This window comes from Globicephala melas, chromosome 16 (genome assembly GCF_963455315.2).
Source record: "Globicephala melas chromosome 16, mGloMel1.2, whole genome shotgun sequence".
NCBI classification, from domain to species: Eukaryota; Metazoa; Chordata; class Mammalia; order Artiodactyla; family Delphinidae; genus Globicephala; species Globicephala melas.
Window position 1 is genome coordinate 13,797,248 of NC_083329.1, and position 18,277 is coordinate 13,815,524.

Genomic DNA, 18,277 nt, shown 5'->3' on the forward strand with positions numbered 1-18,277 from the left:
CTGAGATGAAGGCTCATCTCCCATAAAGTGAAGACGGTTAGGAGTACGGCTCCACCTTCCCAGCATCCTTCATTTTGGTGCTCTGTCCCTCTCTGCCTGGCTACCTGTCCTGGCCATCTGGAGATTCTCCTAGTAAGAGACACAAGGCTAGGAGGACAGAGACACGAGGCTAGGAGGACGAGAAGCCCAGGGGAAGCCGTCTGGGACACAGGCCTCTGCTTCCCTCCCAGGCTGCTTCCCCCGCCCCTGCCAAGGCCTGTTCCCGCCAATCCTCTCCCCCCAGCCCAGGCCTCCCCAGTGTCTACATCAGAAAAGGCGGCTTTGACCCGGATCCCTTCGTGTACCCCTCTCCACAATTTCCAAACCCAAAGCGGCCTCGCCTGGGTGAGACCGTGTATTCGGAACGGAGAACAGCTTCGGAGGCAAAATATTTTCCGGGCAAATCTCTGCATCTCACCCCATAGACCGACGCTGAGCGAGTTCACTCGGGTTCACCAGTCGCCTCTGGCTCCCGGCCCGGACTTCTCCAGGAGGCCAAAGGGTGATGAAGGCGGGAGGGGCGGGGGTGGGGGGGTGGGGGATGGTCCGACTCTGCCCCTTTCCCCTCCCTGCCCCCCCCCCCCCCCCCCCCCCGCGGTTGAGGTGAGCTCAGAAAGGCCGGGAGCCCTGGTGGAGGCCGGGCTAGGGCAGGAGGTCCGGCGGGGCCAGGATCCAGGCCAGCCCAGGTGCGGACGGGGCGGGGCGGGGCGGGGGGAGGGGGCGTGTCCGCGCTTTCTGACCCGCTCCCCGGCCACACCCCCAGCACACCCCCTTTCCGCGCTCTTCTCTTCAGCCTCCTCCAGGCAGGCCTCTGGGCTGGGTCTGCGGCGGCGCAGCCGGCCACGCACCCGCGGCACACTTCTGGGCAACATAACCCTGCCCCCAGAGTGTAGACGTCTTTCGGTCACACCTCCTTGGACACAGGGACCTTCAGACAAGTTACTTAACTTCTCTGTGCCTTATTTTTCCATCTGTAAAATAGGGACTCAGGTAGGAACTAACCCTTAGGGCGACCGTTAGCGTTTCACAGGAATGCAGTCCTGTCTTCAGCCGTGTTGTAGCAGGTGTTCTTCAAATGTCTGAACTGTTTAAAAAATTTCCATCACTGCTGAGTAAACCTTGCCTGAGGCCCTCCCCTCCACCCCTGAGGCCACTTGTCCTGGCCACAAGGGCATGAGTTTTGAGAGAGGAACTGGCTTGGTAGGGTAGGACTTGGAAGCATCAACAGATGCCAGATGCAGGACCTGGTCCATTTGGGGGCACCACAGGCCATCCCAGAAGGGAGAAGGGGTCTGGCTCGGGAGACAGCATCCACGTAAACTGGTCCTGTTCGGTCCGCCCCCCGCCCCCCCCCCCCCGCCCCATCGTGGACTCCATGCCAGCCTTTGCAACTTCTGATCCTTTCCAGCCACAGTTTACTCTAATTCTTTGCTATGTCCTGTACATTGCATGCTTAACAGCATCCTTGGCGAATTGTGGTGCTTTCTCTCTGTCCTAATCCCCGGGCAAGGTTATTGACGCCCAAGGGCTCTAGCACATGCGCAGTGGGTTCTCCAGGCAAGGACTTCCCTTCATTAACAGAGAGCAAAATCATGGGGTCTTCCAAGACCTTCATGAGACACCTGCGAATCACACCAGGCTACAGTGGTAAGTGGTGATGTGCCCTGCAGGGGGACCATGGTCCTGATTGCTGTCCCTGCCTTGCCCCACTCACTGTCCATGTCCGACCGGCTTATTGGACCAGTACAGGCACTTTAGCTTTTAAGAAACTTGCTGAAAGTGTTTCATTGCTGAAGATGGCAGATAACTGGGTTCTGATAAGTGGGGAGATACAATCTAGGCAGATCTCCCAGGACATGGCCTGGTATGTAAGAAGCACTTAATTAATGTCTGTTATATACATTTGGACCAGGATAGACACAATGCATAAGCTGAGGCTCTGTCCTTCTTCCCAAGTTGTGCTGTTCTCATGAACTAGGGCTGTCCTTATGGTCCCATTTCTTCCTGTGTCCCCTAGAGGGATGGTGACCAACTTTTTTGGTTTGCCGGGAATGGTCCCAGTTTTAGCACTAAAAGTCCTGCATCCCAGGAAACCCCTCAGTTGTTGGCAAACCAGGACAACTGGTCACCCTACCTAAAGGCTTTTCCTCCTCAGGCTTCCGAGAATTTACTAAGTCACATCCCTGTGGGTAACAAACCTGGTGGTCCCCATAGGCCCTCTGCTCTCACATATAGGTATTCTCGGTGGGGAGAGGCATGGAGAATATTCCAAGGTTGCCCATCCTCACCCTGGTCCTACTGGTTGGTTAAGAGAATAGGCTTTGGATTCTAATAAACTGAGATGCCAATCTCTCCCTGGCCATTATCTATGTGATTGTAAGTAAGTTACTTACCTCTCTATGGTAAGTAGAAAGTTCTATTAAATGGTTGTATTAGTTTCCTAGGGCTGCTGTGTAAAACAACAGATGTCTATTCTTTCACAGTTCTAGAGGCCCAGAGTCTGAAATCAAGATGTTGGCAGGGCCGTGCTCTCTCTGATGGCCCCTGGTGTCCTTGGTTTGTGGCAGCATCACTCCGGTCTCTGTCCCCATCTTCACATGGCTCTTCATGTGGCCTTCTGCTCAGTGTCTCTGTGTCTGTGTGTCTCAAACCTCCCTCTCCTTTTTCTTATGAGGACACCAGGCACTGGATTTGGAGCCCACCCTAAATCCATGATGATCTCATTTCCAAATCCTTAGTTACGTCTGCAGAGACCCTATTTCCAGATAGTTCACATTCACAGGTACCAGGGGTTAGGACTTGGATAGGTCTATCAATTCAACCCATTACATGGGGTAGGGATAGATTCCTCATAAGACTGTTGTGAGGATGAAAGGAGCCAGCACACATAGCCTGTTTAAAATATCTTGGCCCTTAGCAAGACTCAGTAAGGGTAGCTTGTATTCCTCTGTGTGTGTGTGCATACACGCCATCCGGTAAAATCTACGCAGATCAAAGTAGACCCTGATGGAGAAAAACCTCTGTGACAGGGCCCCTGGGTGTCTACGATCTCCTCCATGGTGTTAGGGTATCTTTTAATTGTCCCAAAACTGGGGAGACTGGATAGTGGGTGGAAGACTTCCAACACTGTCAAGAGCATTTTAGTAATTGGATTCTTCCAGAGGAGGTTTCTTGCAGGTGCACAGGGTGAGGGTTGCTGCTCTCAACTCTGGGGCCAGGTTTTCTGGCCCTGGGGACAAGGGCAAAAATGGTGGGCTTCAATAATGGGATTGACTTATTTATTTATTGACAGTTTAAAGCCAAGTCTTAACGAGTTTTTCCCCCTTTGTTCTTTTAAAAACTGGTCTTATTATGGCAGCATTATAGTACTTAGGATTCAGCATCCAGTTTAAATAAATAGTTGTGTTTTACCCATACTAATTGTAATGATTACATGTTATTTTGTGGGAAATGGTGAAAAATTGTGCTCGGGGTGGGTCTCACAGATAATGAATTTACCTTTTTGTATAATAGGTCTCTACTTTTAATAAGCCCGCAATTTCCCGGTGGTCTGACAGAAAAGATCCCCAGTTGCATTTGGGAAGTGTCAAAGAAAATAAGCTTTCTCTCTAAAATGATGAATAATTTCAATTACTCCTTTGACTAACATTTTGGTCCATTAAATGCTTTCCCCGTTTGCCGTTTGGGCTGACATCAGGGGCTTTGCTATCAAAGAATATTACTGTCATTGCCTTTGTTGAAACGGGCCTTCCCTCCCCGCTCTAAGGTCAGTTTTTCATGGCCTTGGGAGGGCCCGGCCGCAGTGGAAACAACAGCGCGGCTTGTGTTAATGGCCTTTGGGAAAATGCAGTGTTGTCGGCCAAGGAAGAAACGGCAAGGGGTGGGCTGAGATTCTGGGGCTTCGGGCAGGTTCTGAATCCCTCGCTGAAGGTCGTGATCGGCTCTTGCAGGCTTCGTGCCCTACCTTAGCTGCCAGGGCACCTCCAGTGAGGACAACATGTCCCACTGTCTGAAAATCTTCCAGAACACACAGCAGAGTAAAGACCAGCTGGAGGACTTACGCTGCACAGTGGCCACTGCGCCGAACTAAAGCCCGTCTGCTCAGAGGAGACGGTCCCGTGGACCCTGCACCAGTATTACCAGCGGTACCGCCCCTTGAGTCGTGGTACCGGCTCCCAGAAACCAGCCCCCCTTCACCCTGGGCCCAAGCACAGGGCCTGGCCATCTTGCTGAGCTGCCACTGAGTCCAGCACAGTTCCAGGTCCCCAGGCGTCCGTGCAAAATGGAGAGGCTCAGTTTCTTAAAAGGAGAAAGAAACATTTCCAGGGGGAGAGGGAGACAGGTGGGGAGGAGGGTGCTAGGTACTAAGCTCCCTGGGCAATCATCACAGAGGTTCAGAGAGCAGCTGTTGTCTCAGTAGGTACCGCTTTTAGTTGCTTTCTCTGTGCTGGCTACTGTTATTTCATTAACCACCCACGATGACCCTTTGAAGTCGATACTATTATTCCCACTTTAGAGCAGTGTCCCTTGTCTGAGGTCAGACCTTGGTTTGAACCGAGCTCCTTCAGGTGCTGGCTGGGCGGGAAGGGGTTTTACACTGAATAACAGTCACAGTAACAGTGACAAAAACAACTGACAGTATGATTGTATAATGTTAATCATCACAACAATGATTTGTCCTAGGCTATTTTTAAGGCCTAAAGGCCTATAAGAAAAGTAATGGACCGATTGTCTTTATTATTATTACTGTAATTGGGGATTTTTCGAGAACACACGCTGACTCACATGTTTGGCGTGCCTTAAAAAATTTCCAAGTCATTACAAGGAACATCTGCCTAAGAGTTGGGATTTAGCCCAGCTCCATGAGTATCTGCTATGTGACCTAGGGCAGGGTGCTTCCCCTCTCTGGGCTACAGTTCCTTCATCCAAGGCAGGGAAGGATGGACTAGACACTCCCTAGGGTGCTTTCCAGCTTTTAGGTTCTGGGACTCAGTGGCCTGATTCAATTCTTACAGCAACTGAAGGGCAGTTGTCTCACATCTCACAAATGTGAAATTACCAAAGGGCAGCCAGCCAGGCAGCTAGAGCCGAGTCTGCTGTGCTTTCTCCTGACCTGCGTGCTTCTCTTGATTCCCTTATTCAGATGGTCAAAGAGCATTGTCTGAAGCTTTTTTTCTTTTGTATTTAGTCTGAGAAAAGAGTGGGATCTGTTTAAGAGCAAGAACTTGGGAATCAGAGAGACCTGGGTTTGAATCCTGGCCCTATCCCTTCCTTGCTATGTGACCTTGGCCAAGACTTTCTTAACCTCTCTGAGGTCTCAGTGTCCTTCTCCACAAAGTGTAGGTAACAAAGGCACCGACTTCTTATGGTTTGTAAGAGAATAAAATGAGAGCCTATGCAAAGCCCTACCAAGGCGCTGGCACGCAGCATCAACCAACCACTGGCAGCTGCCCTCACCACGTCTAGGGGCCTAATGCTTCCCCTGGGGCGATTGTTGGGATGCCATCTAGCTTAGGAGCATCGCCCACTGTGTGGCTTCTCAAAGCCCTCAGGAAGCATGGTATCTTTTTACAGAATGCAAATACATAAAGAAACCTCTTCAGGAGCGCCCCCATCCCCGGCTGGGCAGGCTACCTGCCGAGAGCCAGGGTCACTGAATTAGGCTGTGCCACGCGGTACACCGTCATGGCCAGAAACTGCTACAGGGACTTCCTGGACGTCATGGAGCAGGCCAAGAGAGCACACCTGAAACCATATGAGGAGGAAGTCTGGCTTGTAACTCAGGTAACAAGAACGAGGGGAAGAGCAGATCTCAGGCCAGGGGTTTCCAGATGCCCCCAGCCCAGCGCTAGGACTGTTTTTTTTTTTGGTGTCTCTTTTGTTTTACAGAAGGCGCTGTGTTTGTAATTGCAGGACTTGCCAAGTAGGCAGCCACGTCCTGCTCCCAACCTGTGCCTAGCAAGTTCCAGAAGCCTTGCTTCTGGTCTTTGCTGGTTTGCAGGGAGAGGCTGGCAGTAAAAACCAACTGGGGCCCCTGTCCAGGCAGCAACCTAAGGCTCAAGCATGCTGAGGAAGGGAGATGGTAGGGCACTGCATGGAGCGGGGGGCTCTCGTGGCCTCAGTTTTCCCTTCTGTAAAATGGAGATGATGATCCTTTAGGATAAATCGTAAGGATCGGAAATAAACACACCGTGCTCATGCGGGACCTGCACAGATTATATTTATTTTTATTATTAATGAAAGGAATAACTCTATGACTTTTGTTCTTACTTTAGAATATATTGAGTTAGGCCTGCAGCACTTCCTCCTACCCCTTCTCCAAAAATGTTGCTGCATGAAAGGCTGCTGCCAAAGTATCCGGATTTCTCTATTCCAGGTAAGGGAGGACTTTCCTTCCTTCCTGCTGGTTTTAAAAAGGCGATCGTTCCAATTTCTCCACATCTTTGCTAACGCTTTTTATTTTCTGCTTTTTTTTTCTTTGATATTAGCCATTCTAATGGGTGTGAGGTGGTATCTCTTTATCATTTTGATTTGCATTTTCCTAATGATTAGTGATGTTGATCATCTTTTTACGTGCTTATTTGCCATTTATACATGTCTTTGGATAAATGTCTATTCAAGCCCTTTGTTCATTTTTGAATCAGTTTGTTTGCTTTTTTGTTGTCAAGTGTTTGGAATTCTCTATATATTCTGGATACTAACCCCTTATCAGATATACAATTTGCAAACATCTTCTCCCATTCTGTGGGTTGCCTTTAGATTCTCTCGTACACTGTAGATGGGAATGTAAAATAGTTCAGCTGCTATGGAAAACAGTATGGTGGGCTCTTGAAACAATTAAAATTAGAATGACCATACACCCAGCAATTCCACTTCTGAGTATATTCTGGAAAGAATTGAAAGCAGGGTCTTGTAGAGATATTTGTACACCCGTAATTATAGCAGCATTATTCATAGTAGTGTAACCCAAGTGTCCATCTAAGGACGAAGGGATAAGCAAAATGTCATCTATATGTACAACGGAATATTATTCAGTCTTAAAAAAGAAATTCTGACACAACCTACAAGACAGATGAACTTAAAGGACATTATGCCGAGAGAAATAAGTCTAACAGAGAAAGAAATAACATATGATTCAATTTATATGAGGTACTTAGAGTATTCAAAATTAAAGACAGTAAATTAACAGTGATTGCCAGGACTGAGGGGAGGGGAGAACGGGGATTATTGCTTGATAGGTACAGAAGTGCAGTTTTACAAGAGAAGAAGAGTCACGGGGATGGGTGGTGCTGATGTTGCACAACAGTGTGAATGGACTTAATACCACTGAACTGACACATAAAAATGGTTAAGATGGTGAGTATTAAGTATGTTTTAACACAATAAAAAAATTGTTTTCTAAGTAGAAAAAAAAAAAGTGGGTGGGATATTTGCAGTAGCCCCTCTGCCTCGCTGGGCCACCTGCCTGCAATTTGTGGGGCTGGTTTATCTTCCAGGTGCTAGGTGTCCTACCCTTGGAAGAGCCCTGATGGAGGACCCCAGACGTCTGGTGAGGTGTGGCTGCGCTCAGAGGCCAAATGTCTTATGCAACGGGAGGATTTATCCAGAGCCACTCTCTTCAGTAAAGGGCGTGGAAGGGTAGAAGTGGAGAGCCTCCCAAGGAGAGGCACATATTAAGGGGGGCTCAGAAGCTCGCCATTCCCACGTGAGAGCCCCTCACACACCCCAACCGGCACGAGGGAAATTTCATAAGATAAGCATCCTCTTCACTGCCACCTGAACCCTGACCGGTTGGTGATAACATGTCATTCGCAATAGAGGCCGTTTATTGTCACGTGAGAGTAAAGAGGATACACTTCTCAGCATGCTGAGGCTTCTGTGGATGTTTTCCAGGTTATGTTGACCTTGCTGGGTGGGGCCCAGCTCTTCCCGATGCTGAGGTAACATTGCACACCTGGATCGGGCGCTCACTGAAGCCCTAGCTTGGCCGTCTAATGAGTCGGCCCCCATCAGCCACCTTGGGTTGTGGCATGGCAGTCCCCAACACTGGCACAGGGCCATGCCCACCCCAACCCTGGTGTTTCAGAATCCCAGTCCCCAGGAGAGCCCTGGCACACCAGCTGTACTGGTTTCCTAGGGCTGCTGTAATGGTACCCCAAACTGGGTGGTATGAGACAGCAGAAATTTATTGTCTCATACTTCTGGAAACTAGAAGTCCACGTTCAAGGTGTTAGCAGGGCCATGTGCCCTCTGAAACCTTAGGGGAGAGTCACCCCTTGCCTCTTCCCCACCTCCTGGGGGTTTGCTGTCAATCCTTGGCAATCTTCCGTGCATAATTCTAATCTCTGTCATCATGTGACTTCCCTGTGTCTCTGTGTCTTCACATGGCTGTCTTCTAATAAGGACACCAGTCACACTGGATTAGGGCTCACCCTTCTGCAGTATAACCTCATCTTAACCAGTTACACCTGCAACATCCTAGTTCCAAATAAGTCACATTTTGAGGTACTGGGATTAGGCCTTCAATATATCCTTCTGCGGGGGGCAGAGTGGGGGGGACACAATTCCACACATAACACTGGCTGACCTTTTATCACTGACAGGCACTCTCTCTGACTTCACTCTGCAGCCACTGGCATGAAGAATAAATCAAAAGCAGCTCCTGGGGCAGTGAGGCCATTGTTATCAAAAGACTCAAAACTGCTGGGCCGAAAGATGAACTGAGCCACACCTGAGCGTTTTTCCCAAGATAAGAATTTTCACCTGGGCTCCCTGGACCCCCAAGTTTCCATGGGTGGAAATCAGGAGTCATATCTTGGATGAGAAAAAAGAACTGGAATGAGAAAAAAGTTACATGTTTGTTTCACTAACCTCCAAGTGAAATATAATATTTCCTTTGAATGTAGGCAACAAACCCCAGCTGTACCTGTCACCTTAACCCAATAAAAATCCCAGATCTTTTCACATCATGTGACATTTGTTGCAAACAGCTTGAAATAATGTTAATGTTGATCAGTACTTTATAATCACAGTTGTCATTGGAGCTATTATGTCTACGCTCTAACATTCTTCAACATATGTATAAGCAAACACTTATATGGCTATTTCACAAATTTGTTCTTTTTAGTATTTTGATAGTATTTCAATATAATTAGCTCCCTTTGTAATCTCATGTATTATACTTTATGCCCTTAAACACATTGTTCTGAGAAGAGGTCCATAGGTTCATCAGACAGCCAGAGGGTCTGGGGCACAGAAATGGAAAGGAACCTGTCCTGGGAAACAACAAAAGGCGTGTGTAAGGGGTGGTTTTCATACCAAACAACACCCCAAACCCAATGGGGTGTGGCATTACAATGCATCCTGTTATTAAAAGATAATGTGATAGAGGAATGCTATTGTGGAAAAACATTTCTGATGCAGTACATGAGAAAAGCAAGACCATGAGACAGGACAATAACAGCAAACCCATGTGTACACACACACACACACACACACACACACACACACATCACTATAATCCTGTTTTTCTGTTTAAAAACAAGGGAGGAGTGGTAAAGGGAGCCAACCCATAATACTAACAGTGATTATTTGGATGATGGGGCGATTGGTCTTTTTTACTTTCTTGTGATTTTTTCAATTTTCCACAGCCAACAGGTATTGTTTTCATAATCGGGAAAAAATGTTATTTTCCTTATTTGAATTGATAAGATCCTTATTTGAAGTGATTAAAAATCTCTTTTAGAGATTGCATGTTTAAAGAAAAAAGCCATGACTCAACAGACGTTAGCTGCATTCTCTTTAAAGGGCCGGGACCAAGCTCAGTGAACAGGTGGGATTTTTTCCAGCTTTCCTAACACCCTGGGAGAGTGATCCCACAGCCTCAGGACGGAAGCCAGGAGACAGATCCCTCACCTGCCCAGGGCCGTGTGGTCCAGGCTGCTGCATCTCTGCTGGCCCCTCAGAAATGAAGAACACAGGAAGCAGTTCTGCCTGCTCCCCTCTCCCACACCCATAGAGTTTGCAGATTACTGCTCTAGACCCAGGGTTTTTGAAGTCTTTGCCCATGAAATTAGGGGATGTCGGGAGCGAAACAACTTCATGCAATTGCCTTCATCTTGATTTCACTCGCGGGATCGAATCTTGTCAATATTTAAGTCACTAGCTAATTCCTGGCACTGACCTTTAAGAAATGATTTGAGCAGTAAAACAAAAACACAAAACAACAACCCAGTAACAGAACTAACAAAATCGAATAAAGGCAATTAAAAGATTTTCTAATAGTACCTAATTCTTCTATAACTTCATGATTAAGATTATCAAGTTCAATGTGCATATCAAACTCCTTTTGTTGAAACAATTCCACATTGCAATTCTTTTCCTTAATCTTTATCCTTTCTGTTTCTCCCTAACCTGTAATTTCTAGAGGGTCGTCTGTCAGGGGAGGGAGAGAGGTGACTTTACTGCACAGCAAATTATCATTATTAGCACAAGATGCATCTGTAATGAGCTCATTCTTGCTGCTAAAAACAATTCTATTACCTGATAAGACAAAAATTCCCTCCATCTGGAAATGCTGAAGAAATGGAGGTTGTGAGTTTGTATGTTTTCTTATGACAATGGGGCCTTTTGTGGGGATAGTTTGAATTCTGTGGCAGTTAAAGTGCTCCTTTGGGGTCCCTTCTCTCTCTTTGTATTGGAGAATTGACAGTTTCCCCAGAGGTGGGATGATGGAAGGGGATGCCTTGGTTCCCTGTCCCTGTCCCACAGAGTGGTGACTGGTGGCTCTAAACAGGATCTCAGTTACGGCTTTAACCTTGTTCCAGCACAGCTGTGAAGGGTGTGGCCAGGAGTCAGACACTCCTTGAGTTCAGAGCTCAATTCTGCTTTCTTCTGGCTGTGTGACTCTGGGCACTTTCCTTAATCTCTCTGAGCCTTAGATCTCTATTTTGTAAGGTGAAATAACAGAAAAGCCAACCCAGTCTCAGGAGTTAAGAAGAGATTAGGCATGTAAATCTGTGCTCAGTAAATACTATCAATTACCATTGGGGTAAAGGGACTTGGGGACATTGCTAGAGCTGACGTGGGTTGTGGGTGGGAGCGTGATGAGCCCACACAGTGAGTTCTCAACAGAAAAGGGTTCAGAACCAGGGCTCCTGGCCCCTACTGAAGAGTTCTTTTCACTGCTGCACTTTTCTTCCAGGGATCCTAACCCTGCGAGGCAGGCAGAACAGGTGTAATTGGCCAATAATAAATTTGTAGCAGCAGCCCCGCTATTGTGCTCGCTTATGTCAGACTCGGTCCTTCACCTGGAATAGCGCATTTAATTAGTATTACTTAGTATAAACACTTTCATTTAACAGATGAGGAAGCTGAATCACACAGAGGTTAAACAATCCACTCAGGGCCATTTTTCCCAGAAAACAATACAGGTGGCTCCTTCAAAGGCATATATATCCCCAACAAGAGCACCGTGTCAATAATTGGACTCAAACTGGGTCTGGCTTCTCCAAAGGCTGAGAAGAAGCATGTTCTCCACCTTTCCTGACCAGCCCAGGGAACCATCAGGAAAAGGCACTAGGTACTCCATGACCTAGAGGAGCTGGCCACTCAGCCCCAAGGTCTTCAGGCCTTGTTTCCGGTTTGTGTTCTGCTGAAGGTCACACCCAGGGTAGCTCTCCCCAGACCTCTCTGTCTGCCTGGGACATCCCCCTGCCCTCCACACTCCCAGACCCCAGCTTCGGTTTACCTCCAATCACTCCTATTTGCTTAAACTCAGCTCAATTTTGGTGCGTGCTTAAAGTATTTTAAAACCTATTTGTCGGGCTTCCCTGGTGGCGCAGTGGTTGAGAGTCTGCCTGCCGATGCAGGGGACACGGGTTCGTGCCCCAGTCCGGGAAGATCCCACGTGCTGCGGAGCGGCTGGGCCCGTGAGCCATGGCCGCTGAGCCTGCGCGTCCGGAGCCTGTGCTCCGCAATGGGAGAGGCCACAGCAGTGAGAGGCCCGCGTACCGCAAAAAAAAAAAAAAACCTATTTGTCTAAGAACATTTCTGACTTATGATTTGTGTGCACATTTATCACATCCGCAGCTTTGTGAAGTTTGGAGGTGTTTTGTTTTCCTTGGTTGTCCTTCTTTCCCTCATTTTACCTACTTTTGAACATTTTGAGGATCTCTTAGCCAGTGTCTGAAAAAGCTTTCTGTGAGGTTTATTGTCATGAATGCAGCCTTTTGTCTGAGTGCCACCTCAGCCTCTTACCCTGAAGGTGCTCACCCTTTTAACAGGACATAAATCACTAAAGCCCTTCCTTCTAAACTGGGGGCTGAACACTTTTTCTGTAAAGGCCCAGATAGTCAATATTTTAGGCCATATGGTCTCTGTTGCAACTACTCAATTCTGCAGTTTTAGCAGGAAAGCAGTGATAGACAATATATAAATGAATGTGTGGCTGTATTCCAATAAAACTTTATTTATAGACACTGAAATTTTAATTTCATATCATTTTCATGTATCACGAAGGATTATCTCTTTGAATTAAAAAAAATTTAAATGTGAAAACCATTCTTATCTGGAAGTCTGTACAAATCCATGGGCCCAGGTCACTGACCCTTGCTCTAAACCAGAACTTAACCCAAGGGGTTGATGCTAGCCAGGATCTAGTTGTAAGTGATTTATTTTGTAAGCAGTATGGGTCAAGCAATTGCCCTCTTGAGAGAGAGACCCCTTGGGAGGATCTGGGGAACAGAACCCCCATGCACCCCAGGAAACTGAAAATGTAGCTCAAACCCACTGCCAAGAGGGAGAGTGACCAGGGTGATGTGAAGCTCAGATTAGCCGGGAGAAAGCCTGCAATTGCGTGAGAGAAAAGGTAGAAACAAAGGCCTGTAGAGGCTTTTCATACCCTGCATTAAAGTTAAAATCTAATTTAGATGAAAATGGATGCATAGAAATTAACTGTGCATGTGAGGCTTTTGTTGTTAGGCTGTGTACCCTGTAATGATAGCTTTACCAAATTTATTCCCTTGGCTTGAAAATAAAGATGCTTTTTGAAATTTGATTTTGTTGTTTTACAAATCGTTTCAGATTTGTGAATCAGGCAGACTCCATTTCTGATCTGCCTCAAACAAAAACAGAGCATTAAAGTGTTTAAGATTCAATCAAAGGCTTGCTGTGAGCGGCACACTATTAAAGTAACAGAATAATCAATTCAATTTTTATTTGGAACATGATTTGTCACAAATAGCATTCTAATAGATAACACCGATTATATGGTAGCAAATGTAAATTATATATACCGAGCTTACAACTTTGTCAGAGTCATCATTAAGGAATTTGACACCTAAGCAGGAGAACAATAAATGTCAACTGGAATATGTATCAGTTAGGTACAAATGGGATGCTGAAATGAGTGATGCTCGCACACGCTTATACTTATAAGTAATAATATGCAGTCTAAAGTAGCTTGCGTTTTCAAACAAGGTAAGTTGTCATTTAAAATATCTCATATTTCTGAAGGTCAGGAATAAACGGCACTATTAGCATTCAAAGCTAGTAAAAGAAAAAGTAATTTGGTGTTCGTTTAGCATAACATTTCATGAAATAGCTTTGTAAAGTATTCACGTTATTTTTTCCCCTATGGAGTCTGAGAAGACAGGATGAAGATGCTCCGTTCTTAACGAAGAGCTTTGATTGCATCTTTGATGCTGTTAACATCTTGGTTCAGTAAGATCTCTGTGGAATTACAAGGTTTGTGCCTGGGTGGGTAAATGCTGAGAAATAAAGCTGTTTACGTAAGGGTGGTCTTGGCTGGCTCCAGCAAGATGCTGCCAGGCCCTGGGTTTGGTCCTCATCAGTAGTGCCACTGACACAGGGACGACAGCAAGACACTGAGGACAAGTGGCAAGACTGTCCGAGACTGAAGATGGAGAGTTTTGATGTGACAGACACAAGTCCCCATGAGTAAGAGGAGAGAGGCTCTTGCTGTGTGTCTTGGGAACAATGGCAGATAAATCAGGATTTGAATTCAAATACAGATGGGGACGATCTTGGGGTCTTAGAAACCTTTCACCAGTGACCCCTCCTACTAGCCACAGGTCCCGAACTCCAAAGTATTGTAAACCACCCCCCTCTCTCCTTTTTCTCCTAAATTTGGATAAAAGATCAAAACTACCAAGAAATAACATTGACCAACACCATTGTAACCACCACCTTGAATTAGCAAAGACGAACATTTTGTCATATTTGCTCCAGATCCTTTTGTAATGAAAAATAAATATAACACCACTGTTAGAGGATTTTAAACGTCCTTCTTTTGATATTTTGTATCACATCTGCAGTGAGTAGCAGTATTTTGTGAACAGAAATGTACTTACATGGTAACCTCTCTATCTAAGTGGCATCTTCCTGACACTTGTTTTTCTCTTCAACAGGACTTTTGGGAGGTCTATTCATGGTGATACATATGGACCCTCGCTCATTCTCTGTCGTTGATGAAGTTGTATTTTGGGTAATCAGGATTTCATGTGTATTGCCTCAATTACTAGTGAGATGAATCTCAAACATTTATGATTCAGGTGTCTCTTTGTGTGTTGCCTGCTCATATCATTTTGTCCACTTTTCTATGTGGCTGTCCTTTTCTTTATGCACTCTGAATACAAATCCTTTGTTGGGTCCACTTCAAATACCTTCTCGGAGGCTGTTCTTGTCTTCAGTGCTGTCCTTGGTGTCTCTGTTGCTCTTAAAGAATAGCTCAGGCCTCCCTGCCCCTCCTGCCTCCTTTACTGGCTAGTTACCATGTGCCTGGCACTGTACTAAGTGCTGTGCATGCTTTGTCTTATTTAATCATCACAGCTGCCCTGTGAGGGAGGGATACTGTTATTCCCAGGTGTGCTGAGGTTGAGAAGCGAAGAAGCCAGCCCACGTAGTACAGGGAAAGAGACAGCTGGGGCCAAGGCCGAGAACCTCTGTTCTATAATTTATATTAGTTTTACGGAGATCTAGGAAGTCTAGAAGGTCTCAGACAAGGACCTATTTCACTGCACCAGGTCGAGATTTTACATGCTGTATAGGGCTTCAAGAAAAAAAATTTAGAAAACATAAAGAAAAAAGAAGAATGAAAGAAAAACCGCGAAGTATTGAGCTCAGGCGCTTTGGTTCTGCTGTGAATTCGAGGCATTCCTGTAAAGGGAAGGGTGGGCTCCTTCTGGCCTCATTCTCGGAAACTCAGGGGCTGACTCACCTGCTGTTCTCCTTGAGCCCCAGTCCCTGTGGCCATGACGCCATTCACAGAGTTGCTCAGTGAAGCCATTTCCGGATTCTCAGAATCGAGCAGTGGATGGATACTCCCACTCTGCCCAACAGGTGTGCCCTCCACTGCCATCCTAGGCCCTGAAAGTGCCTCCCTCTGCTTCCCACCAGCCTGTTTACTCACTGGGGCCCCAGGAATGAGTGAGCAGGTCAGCTGGGAGCTATTGGGAGGCCATGAGTGGGCAGGAGGCCAGCCTGGAAGGGCCACACTCTGCACAGGCCCCAGCAGCTCTGCCTGCTGTGGCACCGAGCCCCCCAGGAGCTCAGCACAGACTCCTACCCGCTCATTGGGCTTGAAAGAAGACCACGCAGGCTGAGGCTCTATCCTGCTCAGGAAGGAAAGCCGAAACCTAGCGCTGACCAGGTGTGAGGTGAGGTGGGTGGAGCCCTCCGGGCAGCCCCTGGGGTTACAGCATCTGCAGAATCTTTGTATGAGCTGGGGCCCAGGTCGGGGTGTAGGCCCTGCTCCAGGCCCTCCCACTAGCTTTCTGGTTTTCTCCCAGGGAGAGGGATAAGTTGGGGAAAATATCTGCATACGACAGAACATTGCAATTTTCTTAATATTAAACAGTTCCTTAAAGTAAAAATTATATCTAAAAGATGCCTAAAATTGACACACAATTTGGACAATTCACAGAAAAAGAAATACAAAAGGCCGTTAAACACTGAAAAGATGTTCACTCTCATTCATAACAAAACAAACACAAATCACAACATAGGGAAAAGCACTTTTAGCGCCTCATTGACAAAAGGTTTGACAATTTGCCCCATTGGTGAGGGTGCAAAACACTCTCATGTTAGAACAAACCATATGAAATTGTCAATATTTGAATTTTTGGGCCCCCAAGAGCGGCAATTTGAATTTACAGTTCAACCTACCGTGTTGTTGGTTGGAGTGTAAATTGGACTGTACTTTGGCAATACTGATCAAAATAAACATCCTAAACATTTCTTAGACAAATTTGTATCATGTTAGAATATCATAAAAGGATAGTAGTTGCTTGAATATTCATAAGAGGAAAATTTTATATGTCCATCAGCAGGGACAAGCATACCACATCACATCCCTCAGTGGAATCTGTGAAGCCACACAAAGAATGAAGCAGCCCTTTCTGGACCATTAAAGAATAATATCAAAATTACCGTTAGTGAAGAAAGCAAGGTGAGAACGGTGCGTGTTGTATGCTTCCATTTGTTTGAGAAAAAAAAAAAATGGTGGGGTGGGGCTGGGGTGTGTGAGATGGGTACATGAATATTTATACATAGAATGTTTCTGGAAAAAACTCAAGTTGTCTCTGGGAAGAGGAACTGAGAGGCCCGAGGGCAAGGCTGGAAGGAAAGTACCCTGTGTATGAGCGCTCTTCTGCATTGTTCGCATTTTGTGCCGTGTGCATGTAGTAACTTCTTCTTTTTTTTTTTTTTTTGCGGTACGCGGGCCTCTCACTGTTGTGGCCTCTCCCGTTGCGGAGCACAGGCTCCGGATGCGCAGGCTCAGCGGCCATGGCTCGCGGGCCTAGCCGCGCCGCGGCATGTGGGATCTTCCCGGACTGGGGCACGAACCCGTGTCCCCTGCGTCGACAGGCGGACTCTCAACCATTGCGCCACCGGGAAAGCCCTGTAGTAACTTATTTTAAAGCCCTTCCTCCATGGCGCAGGCAGGTTTCACCTAAATAATGCTTAGAGCTTGTCACTCATGCCACAGGCTGCTCTCACATGGGGGCTGCTCTCTCCCGCAGGATGCTGAAAGCTGAGTGGGCAACGTGTGGAAGCAACCTTTTCAAACAGGACAGAATTTCACTGTCTAAGGATGTAAAATACATTAGGACAGGCCACACCAAGTGCCCTGAGAGAGATGGTGGCAGAGGCAGACCGGTGGGATGTTCTAGGCATTACCTGTGGCCAAGTGGCTCCAGCCCCCCAAATCTTTTCTGAAATGTGACCCCAGAACGTAGAGAATGTCAAACTAACACCTCAAGATCAAACTAATACTTCAACGTCAAAAAAGCCCATTAAAAATTTTATTATCATAAAGATAAAGAGGCCACCACATTTTTTTATCATTTCTCCTTTATTTTTTTATTTTTTAACATCTTTATTAGAGTATAATTGCTTTACAAGGGTGTGCCACTTTCTGCTTTATAACAAAGCGAATCACTTATACATATACATATGCCCCCATATCTCTTCCCTCTTGCATCTCCTTCCCTCCCACCCTCCTTATCCCACCCCTCTAGGTGGTCACAAAGCACCGAGCTGATCTCCCTGTGCTATGCGGCTGCTTCCCACTGGCTGTCTATTTTACGTTTGGTAGTGTATATATGTCCATGCCACTCTCTCACTTTGTCCCAGCTTACCCTTCCCCCTCCCCGTATCCTCAAGTCCATTCTCTAGTAGGTCTGCATCTTTATTCCCGTCTTGCCCCTAGGTTCTTCTGACCATTTTCTTTTCTTTTTATTTTTAGATTTCATATATATGTGTTAGCATACAGTATTTGTTTTTCTCTTTCTGACTTACTTCACTCTGTATGACAGTCTCTAGGTCCATCCACCTCACTACAAATAACTCAGTTTCGTTCCTTTTTATGGCTGAGTAATATTCCATTGTATATATGTGCCACATCTTCTTTATCCATTCATCTGTCGATGAACACTTAGGTTGCTTCCATGTTCTGGCTATTGTAAATAGAGTTGCAATGAACATTGTGGTACATGACTCTTTTTGATATATGGTTTTCTCAGGGTATATGCCCAGTAGTGGGATTGCTGGGTCGTATGGTAGTCCTATTTTTAGTTTTTTAAGGAACCTCCATACTGTTCTCCATAGTGGCTGTATCAATTTACATTCCCACCAACAGTGCAAGAGGGTTCCCTTTTCTCTACACCCTCTCCAGCATTTATTGTTTGTAGATTTTTTTTGGTGATGGCCATTCTGA

At 46.3% G+C, this 18,277-nt stretch overlaps 1 protein-coding gene across 1 annotated transcript; it reads left to right on the plus strand.

The window, feature by feature from the left end:
• Positions 1-1,631: 1,631 nt before the first annotated feature.
• On the plus strand, positions 1,632-7,681 carry SPMIP5 (sperm microtubule inner protein 5). The gene is given in 7 exon segments (XM_030839331.1): positions 1,632-1,686; positions 3,990-4,121; positions 4,124-4,204; positions 5,614-5,645; positions 5,647-5,810; positions 6,315-6,415; positions 7,536-7,681. Coding segments are annotated over 7 exon segments (711 nt in total).
• Positions 7,682-18,277: the final 10,596 nt, after the last annotated feature.